At 36.9% G+C, this 10,110-nt stretch overlaps 2 protein-coding genes across 2 annotated transcripts; both read right to left on the bottom strand.

The window, feature by feature from the left end:
* Positions 1-401: 401 nt before the first annotated feature.
* Positions 402-3,743, bottom strand: LOC116715767 (nectin-2-like). Its single transcript, XM_032556393.1, has 7 exons — positions 3,617-3,743; positions 1,844-2,182; positions 1,453-1,752; positions 1,220-1,258; positions 1,049-1,142; positions 927-965; positions 402-785 (listed from the first exon to the last, which is right to left on the bottom strand). The coding sequence occupies exons 1-7, from the start codon at positions 3,669-3,671 to the stop codon at positions 614-616; spliced, it is 1,038 nt and encodes a 345-aa protein (XP_032412284.1). The 5' UTR covers positions 3,672-3,743; the 3' UTR covers positions 402-613.
* A 320-nt stretch (positions 3,744-4,063) lies between these two features.
* Positions 4,064-8,588, bottom strand: LOC116715765 (OX-2 membrane glycoprotein-like). Its single transcript, XM_032556390.1, has 9 exons — positions 8,446-8,588; positions 7,483-7,821; positions 7,096-7,398; positions 6,980-7,021; positions 6,814-6,898; positions 6,683-6,712; positions 5,895-5,969; positions 5,792-5,824; positions 4,064-5,498 (listed from the first exon to the last, which is right to left on the bottom strand). The coding sequence occupies exons 1-9, from the start codon at positions 8,498-8,500 to the stop codon at positions 5,345-5,347; spliced, it is 1,116 nt and encodes a 371-aa protein (XP_032412281.1). The 5' UTR covers positions 8,501-8,588; the 3' UTR covers positions 4,064-5,344.
* Positions 8,589-10,110: the final 1,522 nt, after the last annotated feature.

The following is a 10,110-nucleotide window of genomic DNA, read 5'->3' as shown; positions in this document are numbered from 1 at the left end:
TCATCCCAGCAGGGAAATTACTTCGCAGTTACAGCATAGAGACAAGACACAATAACAACTACCACTGAGTAGCAATTGTAGACAAAATAAAAATATATATATATATATATATATAACATGCTGTTAATATAAAAAGCAACTTAGAGCAGTCCTTGCAAAGATTCAAAAAATGCAGATATGTATATGTAAATATATGTACAGTAAGTGTGCCACAGTGCAGTTGTGCAAAATTGGACTGATTAGTGCAGAACAATGATTTAGCTTTTATTGTACAGTGAGATGGCCTGTGGCAGGAAGGATTTCCTGTATCTGTCCCTACAACAGCAGAGCTGGAGCAGTCTATGTGAGAAGGTGCTCTGCTGTCTGTCCACTATGTGGTGGAGAGGGTGCTGTTTATTGTCCATAATAGACAGAACCTTCTTCAGTGTCCTCCTCTCCACCACAGTTTCCAGGGACCCAGGAAACGTGGATGAGCTTCATTGAAGCCAACAGTTAAAGAGGCAACATGGCTGCCGACGGACAGAAACAATCAATGTCTAAAAGTGCAACTTTTCAGGAAAGGAGCAAACATCTTGCATTAAACATTAAAATACAAGTCAAGTGGTTTATTATATTACTCAGATTTCTTGGCGGTTAGTTTTTGATGTAGTTTTATACCCTCAGGTGAACAGCTTTCTATATCAGGTGTTGTTGGAGTTGTTGGTGATTGTTGCTTGCTACTCTGTCTGTTAATCAATGAAACTGCCAATTTCTTTTCCTTTTCAGGTATCGGAAACTCTTCAGACCTTAAAAAGAAACAAAAACCAGATTTAGATGAGAAACTTGTATAAATGAACACAAGGAAAGATAAACATATCATTATACTGTGGGGCAAATATGATATTAGGAATATTCAGAGCAAATAAAAAAACAAATTAGACTCTTACTGATTATTTCTAGTTTGTTCTGTGGGGTTTTTCTTCCTCCTGTGTGACACATGCAGAATGTAAGAATGAGGAAAAACAAAAATATTGTTGACAAAAAGCTAAAACTGTCTGACAATAGTCACCTGTTCTGATGCGTTTTTTTTAACAACATGGTTAAACAACCAAAAGCTCCACAGAGAATCACAAGTAATCCCATTGCAACAGCGACAAGTCGTCCTTTGGAGAAAGAGCAACAGATTTTAGTGACATTTCTGAATGAATAAAAATACTCCAGCACATGATTCTGAGCTCACCTTTGTCCTTGTCATCAGATTCAAAGTCTTCATCCAAACCTGTCCAAAAATCAGAACCACAAAGTGACCATCAGTCTGACCTTTGCAGTGATTAACAATAACAACTAAAACCTATTTTTTGTCACAGATCTTATATTGGACGTTTGCAGCCACAGCTGCAGTCTTACGAAGTTGAAAACTTATTCAAGGCACAGGAGGTTAATAGTTTCTTAGTCATTAAAAGAGTTTCTTACTATCAGACGTCTCTGTGAGTCCAGGAACGGTGACCAGCAGCTCTCTGAGAGCAGCAGAGTCCACTGACACTGAACATCCAACCTGTGTGCTGTTCAGAGCTGAGAGCAGAGCTGTAGTGGTGGAAGTGATGGTACCGTTGGTGTTGCTCACTCTGCTGGTGTTGTAATGGGAGAAGCTGAGGTTCTGATGGAGAACAGTCAGTGTTACCATGGGAACAGGTCGACCTGTGGCTGAACAGGCCACAACCGACCCTGGAGGAGAGTTTGATCTGCTGATAACAAGGACGGGTTCATGCAGCTCTACAGAAAGAACAGACATGATAAACATAAAGAAATTTAAAACATCAACCAGAGTTAACCATCTGCAGATGTTCTGCTGCTCTTCACTCACCATAGAGTTTTAAGCAGGTCCAGCCTATCACCGCTCCTTCAGGATAGGTGTTAAACAAACATCGGTAGCAGCCTTCATCCTGCTCCGTCACCTTCCTGATCACCATGGAGCAGCTCTGCAGAGATTCATACTGAAAATCCATCTTCTCCTCCAGACCAGAACTCACTCTAGAACCAAACTTCTTGGTGTAAGTGGCGAGGTTCTTCTCTCCAATAGGAAGAACTTTCTGCCAGGTGATCTGGAGGACATCTTTATCCTCAGTGAGCCGACAGCTCAGAGAGGCCTGGTCTCCCACTGCTGCCCAAACAGTCTCCTTTGTTTCTATTAGAGCTGACCAACCTGAAATAAAAATTTTCAGAATTAAGGCTCTAAATATTAACATCAAAAAGTTCTGGCCAATAAAATGTTTACATCAGTAACCTTAAGATGAGATTTGTTTTTCTGATGGACTATGTAGTGGCGACTGTTTGCCAAGCCAAACATCTGATAAAAGTTCCATCAAGCCACTATAAGGCACTGGGGTCAAGTTTCTGTACGCAGTTCAATGTCCAAACTTGTTGATTGTTCTGGATGATTTATTTTCCTATTTCAGCAAACAATTACAGAGTTCAAACTTTCTTTCGTTCTCATGCTACCTCTCTAGCTCTGGTAAAAACCGTAGGACCCAAACCCAAATGCCTGCTGGTCCTTTACCAGGCTGCTACACTTATAGAAAGTGGACTGACCCACATTACTTCCTGTCTTACTTAGAAAAAATAAATAAGAAAAAGAAGATAAATAGAATCAACAATTATTAACCTGCAAATAAATTCTGTAGATAATACAAAAAATATTAATTTAAGAATTAACTCACAAAATTCGAATGGATAAAGAAATAAAGCATAAATAGCTCCAACAGACTATAAAGAAAATTATATATACAGTAGATATATCTGCAATTTTAACGTTTAACTTCAACTTCCTTATTTGATGCTGTAGTACTGAAATAAAAACGAAACCAAATATTTAAATTATTTAGGATGTACAAAATGTCCGAGAAAAAAAAACTAAATTATTAAGAAAAAAACAAAAGATATATAATAATAACAATAACAAAATGTTGATATCTAGTTCGAAAAGAAGACAAAGCTGAATAAATCCTACCTCCAAAATAGGTAAAACCGTAACCTATGCTGCGATTCTTCCACGTTTGCTGTGTCATGAATAATTTTTCTTTTCCTTTCATAACTAAGCACATCTTTGTTTTATTTTATCACGTAAAACTCCAGCAGAATACACTGAAATGTGTGGCTTCAATGTGAAAAACGTAAACAGGTGACGCTCTGTAACTGCGTCATGACTGTTTACCAAACAGCGCAACCGTCAAGTTTAGTCAAAACACTTTCTGTTCAACTTTTACACTTATAATAACAATTATAACAGTTATTATAATTATAACTAGTAAGATGGCTCGATGTCGGTAACGTTATTACTTCCGGTCATACCAAGAATTCAACAAAGTTTTTGTGAAAACACGGAAGTTTGATTTTTTATTTTATTTTTTCTCCCCCAACCTTCCTGAGCATCGCACCAGCTGATCCTTATGAAGCCTGGACAGATGCTTCAGATATTATCAATAAATTGTAAATAATTTATTGTTTGTCGTCGTATAACTCACTGTGAGGTTGAGCATTTCACACATTTGGGACATTTCAACAATAGAAACTTTAAAAAATTGACGAAATAAGTCGTTTCATCTAATAAAAAAAACACGAATTATTCATTTCTCCTCACCTGTGTGAAGTAAGCTGCTAATAAAAACGCAGATGACGATTGCAGAGTGTTGCATTGTCGACAGAAAGTTTAAACATCCACCGCTCCTGAATCGCAGACGTGTGCGAGTGACGTCATCGCGTCGCCAGGTGTTGGATCAAGAATGAAGTATAAAAATAACGTCATCAGTTGTTATACGGATTTGTCTAGAATCAGCGACTTTATTGTGTCAACAAATTAGCTGAGTTTACTTGAAAAGGCAGCCTGCTAAACCTGGAGTAACAAAATCAGATTTGTTGACATATTTTTATAAAAGTGACAACATAAAACAATATTTGGATCTTGTCATTTTAAACTTTGCATTGCAATTAAGTGAAAAAAAAGTTGCACCAAATTTTTCAAACTTTATATAAAAAGCAAATCAGAAGATTTTGACTCTACTTGTTCAGTTTTAAAGAAAAGCAGAAACATATTTGGACTCTTTATTTTAATAACTGAAAATACATCTAGGAAACCATTTGTTCAGTTTTTCAGTCGCATCAAAGCATCTCTTTCAAACCGAATGCGTCTTAACACTGAAAATGCTCTCTGCGAACAAAAAGATGTAAGTGATGAGCTTCAAAAGCACATTTTCTTTCCCTGTTCTGTATTTGAGAACTTGTCTAGAATTGCTTTTAGCTCTTTAACACACAAATACATCTGAGTGAAAGTTACAACATGAGAACCAGATTCCTGTCCACTAATAACAAAACTGTACTTTTGACCCGGTTAAATGAATGGGAGAAATGAAAAGTGTATTAAAATGTTTCAACCAACCGTGTCGTTCACAAGGTTCAGTCTCCTTCATCACTCTGTGGCTTCAAAACTTTAACATCCAACGATTTATTTTTAAGACAAAAGCTCACAGTGTTGAAATGAACTTTTATGGATTCAAGTTTTGTACCAGTGAGTCTGACTTTATTGCAAACTTTCAATTTTGTCTTTTACAGCTTGCCCGTTTTTCAGAATATATTTTAGAGGGTTTTTTTAGACTTTGGCTGATCTTTCAATCATTTTCAGTTTGGTAGAAAACAATGACAGCAAACCCTGAAGTTCTAGAAATATTAGAAAGTAGAAAAACTGAGTACATTATGAAATTTTAAAGAGAACATCATGACATACATAAAATGTTATATTGTAATACGGTGACCAGTTATTGTTGGCACTTTCTTTAATGTGTTTTTGTCCCAGGTGTTGATTTCTGCCTTGCACTATTTTGTACGTTACCATGTTTGTTTCATATCCACATCTCCTGTCTTTGTGCACGTGAGGTCTCAAACACAGTTCCGTGTCTCTGGATCACAAGCTTTGACATTTAGCCTTTGGGTGTTTTTCCTATCAGGCCAGCTCTCAGTTTTGGCCCTAGAGTGGCTGGTATTTGCTTCCAATTTTGCACGCTTATCAGCTTCCTGCAGACATTTGTCACACAACTCAAGTTCCAGAGAAACACAGAAAGAATGCCACAGTCTTTTTAAATAATGATGAGCATATATATATATATATGGGATAAATGATAAAGATATTATTTATAATTCTAACACATCGCTCCTTTTGAGAAATCCCAAATTCTCAGACCGTCAGAGAAACGTCGTCCCTCCAGGACGTCCTGGAAACATCTTAACAAGGAGCCAAACGTCACAATAAGTTCTTTTCCCACAGCCTTTGACCTCAGGTGTGGCTGTTTCATCTCTTCCACCACTAACTAGTGGCTCAGTTAGTTTTTTTATGGTTAACATTTTCAAAGTCAGATTTTTCTCTTGGTTCTTCTGATGACTTCTGGTCTTTGTTGGAGCGGCGTGTTGGACGTGGTAGAGGACATACAATCTCTGTCACTTTCACGGGAATCACAGGAGGTTCCACAACACTGTAAACAACAGAAAATTTATTATTTTGTGATATTGATTGTTTCTTTTGCCATTTACTTTCATGCATTTGACCCAAAGTCTGATGTCTTTTTCAGATGGGAAGAAGACGTAACAACAGATTAAATGTTCTAAAATTAAAGTTACATAAATATGCAGGATTCTTGAAATACAAAGAAAAGGGAATATTAATATACTTCTAAATGTAGAAGTATATTAATATTTTAAAATGTTGCAAACAAGAGATACCAGAATAAAGACTGGTGTAAATGAGGAATAACAATAAAAGCCTTACAGAGAGTCCATATCTGATGCATCTTCACTTTCCCTGTGTGATACAAAATATATTCAGTTGCGATTACGTTGTTACTCCTACTTCCACTTAACATCATACCAACCTGATGTTGGTCCTTGTCTGTCCTGTAGCATCCTTCATCTCTTCTGTATCCTTGCAGCTGCTAAACAAGTCTTTTCTGCAAAGTAGGTTTAAGACAATCAAAGCACATGGAATAAAAAAACATGACATGTTCAATATGTCACAACAGCACTAATGTTCTATTGTAGATATAGTCTATTTTTCTTTGCAGATTTCTCTTTATGTTTATAAAATAGATTGTTGTTCTAGTTAGCCATGAATCTAATTGGAAGACTTCTTAGAAAACTCAGAAGCACATTTGTGCCGTGATTTTCCTTCAACATAAATTCCTTTTCTAGGTCATGTTAAGTAAGGAGAGGAGAACCACTTAGTGTTTACAAACTGGGTAACACAAGGGACACTTAAATGAGGTTAATACAGGACATTTGGATATCTTAGTACACACCCGGGTTTGTGACATAAAGAAACCGGAAAAATGTTAAAATTTTGTTGCCAAAGCTGCTATCGAGTCTCTTTTTGGGGGGTTAAAATTGTCGCTATCGTTCGTCGCTTCCTGTCTGTTGAGGCCATTAGTGCATGTGGAGCGACAGCAGGAGACGGAGCAGAGGGGCGCCTATTCATTATAGTGCCTTTGTTATTGATCATATATTTCACACATGCACAAACAGCTGTTAAATTCAGCTATTTTTTGGCCACCACTTTGTCGCCCACTCTATCGTGGCACCACTTGGTTCATACCAACTTTTGTGACATTGAGAAAGCAGAATAAATATTGGTGTTAAAGAGGAATAACAATAAAAATGATCTTACGCCAAATTGTCCAATGCATTTTCTTTCTCCCTGTGTGATACAAAGATATTTTCATCATACATATATTAATCAGTTGATTGAAACATTTACTGAAGTGATGCAACCGTCCAGATATTGTGTAACAGAAGTACCTTTTCTCTGCCCGTTTTCTGAGCAGCACAGAGATGAAAGCAGAAACACAGACCACAAACAACAACACAGCCGCCACAGACAATCCTTTGGAGAAACAGGAACACATGTTGATCGAATCAATTCAACAACAGAAATGTAAGAACTGAAACCTCAGCCTGAACTTACCAACAATAATGGAACTTGAACCAGGTTCTACATCCAAACCTGCTGAGAGAACCTCATGGATCAGAATCACAAACAGACCATCAGTCTATAAATGAGTCTTCAAAAAAGTTCCTCACCATCTCCAGACGTCTCTGTGAGTCCAGGAACGGTGACCAGCAGCTCTCTGAGAGCAGCAGTTTGCACTGATACTGAACATCCAACCTGTGTGGTATTGAGAGCTGACAGCAGGGCTGTAGTGGTGAAGGTGACGGTACCGTTGGTGCTGCTCACTCTGCTGGTGTTGTAGTGGGAGAAGCTGAGGTTCTGATGGAGAACAGTCAGTGTTACCATGGGAACAGGTCGACCTGTGGCTGAACAGGTCACAACCGACCCTGGAGGTGAGTTTGATCTGCTGACGTCAATGAAGGGTCCATGCAGCTCTGTGGAGAGAACAGACATGACAAATGTTACATCATACAGAGAAGAGTTAACCATCTGCAGATGTTCTGCTGCTCTTCACTCACCACAGAGTTTTAAGCAGGTCCAGCCTATCACCGCTCCTTTAGGATAGGTGTTAAACAAACATCGGTAGCAGCCTTCATCCTGCTCCGTCACCTTCCTGATCACCATGGAGCAGCTCTGCAGAGATTCATACTGAAAATCCATCTTCTCCTCCAGATCAGAACTCACTCTGGAGCCAAACTTCTTGGTGTAAGTGGCGAGGTTCTTCTCTCCAATAGGAAGAACTTTCTGCCAGGTGATCTGGAGGACATCTTTATCCTCAGTGAGCCGACAGCTCAGAGAGGCCTGGTCTCCCACTGCTGCCCAAACAGTCTCCTTTGTTTCTATTAGAGCAAACTGACCTGAAAGGAATAAAGTTTTATATAATTATCTGTTCTTTCTAGTTCCTCTCAAAGTTTCTGAATAAAATGGGCTAACGTCATAATCAGATTACTATACCTCAAAAGTGTGGGAACCTTAGATCATATTATTCATATTATTAACATAGTAACATCGATCAAAACTACCAAGTCTTGTGATCTTGAAGAAATCTAATATATCTATATCTATATATATATATTCTTTACACTTTTCGGACTAAATGCTATGCTATTTCAAATTAAACCATGAAATGCACACTAATAGATGGATTATTATTATTATAAATTGTACATTAATTAATTACATTCTGTTGTCAAGTAGCGCAAGTCTCGCTATCTACGTTTGGCAAAACCTCGCGTTAGTTTTTAGACGAGGAATAATAAATGCCCTTCCCTGTAGCGTCAACTGTCTCCTAAAAATATTAAGAAAACATCAAATTATTGTGTTGTAGCCTCTCAATAAAACTCCTGAAACCGTGTTTTAGAACAAATCCATCCACTGTAAAAAAAAATAAAATAAAATAAATGACGAAAACGAAAGAAAACTAAAACCGCAGGAAAAACTAGCTTATCCGCTTCGGTCTGTTGAAACAAATCAGTTCTCACCGGTTTGAAGGATGGTGGTGATTAAAAAGCAGCTGGTTATAACACGAGGAAACATTTTTTGCTGTCCTTAGAAAGTCTTCATATTTCATATTTCCTGTTCTGCTTGTTCATTTCGAGCTCAAGTAGAAACAGACAGGTGTGTCACGAGTCACGTGACAAAGTCTGCGCTTCCGTAAAGGTGTGACGCGTCTATCCAAATTTATCACTCTTTGTTTTTATCTTTTAATTATTTTCCTTTCAGATGCAGTTTTTTAAAGACATGTCCAGAGGCTCTCTGATTAGAGCGTACAAAAAAATTGATTATATAGAAAATAGAAATAAAGAATTAAAGGAAATGTATTTATGTGCAGTCAAGTAAAAATATATGCAAAGAAAACAAGGATATACTTTGACAGAGCAAATGTGCTTATTGTGCTTAGCAGTGACTCAAAGGGGCTGTTAAATTAATCTTACACTCCTTTAATGTTCCTTTGAAACATGAAGTTAAGGTAAATGTTCCTAAAAGAAGGAAAAATGCATTTCATGGTTAAACTTATTTTCTCAGAGATAAAAAAATCTTTATAATGTAAATGGGTAAAGGAGAAGATTATTTCACAATATGATGATTTAAACAAGTTGTTCTGCTGTTAACCAGACATAGGAAGAAAAAAATTAAAGCAAATTTAAGCAAATAAACTGTAACTAAGCATACAAAATACATTCCTTTACTTTAGGACAACAAAAATCAATAAAAAGAGAAGATACAGAACAGCTTTACACACATCTTGAGGTAAGGAGATTTTATTTATATAACACATTTTCAACAAAAATGCAATTCAAAGTTATTTACATTAATTTGAAAGAAATACAGAAAGTATTAGCGTTTAGTTTATCCAACAAAATAGATTTCCAAATGGGATCCATTCAGTTTTCAAGCATTTTAAATGATCAACTGGATCTTTAACGCTCATGTCAATCTGTCAGGTCAGAGGTCATCAAAACAGTCTTTTTGACGCAGAAGGAAATGCTTTGAGGTCGTTGTTTTCTCGACTTTTCATGGCAGAAGGTCTCTGTTTAACCTCATTCGTCAGCTTCATAAAAGGTGTTATGTTCCTGTAAAAATCATTTTAAATATTAAAACAAGTAAATATTAATATAAATCCGATGACACTCTGCAGAAGTTAGTTTCATTTCCAAAGGAGACCTGGCCCAGGCAGGCAGCAGAACATAAAACTATATATAATTAAAAGACACGATGATGCAAATAAATAATACATGATAGGAGATCTTAAGAAGGAATTCCAATGAGAGGAATTAACCTGAAGCATCATGACTCTCTAAAGTGGAACATTTGTGATGTCTGTGGAAAAAAGAGCATCATTTCATTGTGGTCTGCATTGAGAAAAAGATTTAAAATGCAAATATGCAACTAAAGTATTCAGATTATATGAATTTACACTGTATATATGAGGAATAAAAAGTACCACTGTGGCATCGCTTCATAAACTGATTAAACGGAGGTGAAATCTTAACCTAATAAAGGTTTTAGGATTGAGAATGAACAGGTTTAAGGTCAAAGTCAAACAGCAAATGTTTGTTCTGTTACAACATGTTCTCACCTGTCTGCATGTTTGTCTGATCTTAATGGTGTTTTGTTGTTCTCATCGTCTCTGTGAACAGAATAGT

This window comes from Xiphophorus hellerii, chromosome 24 (genome assembly GCF_003331165.1).
Source record: "Xiphophorus hellerii strain 12219 chromosome 24, Xiphophorus_hellerii-4.1, whole genome shotgun sequence".
Taxonomy (NCBI): domain Eukaryota; kingdom Metazoa; phylum Chordata; class Actinopteri; order Cyprinodontiformes; family Poeciliidae; genus Xiphophorus; species Xiphophorus hellerii.
Note: the sequence above shows the minus strand (reverse complement) of the source record. Positions and strands in the feature narration are given on the sequence as shown.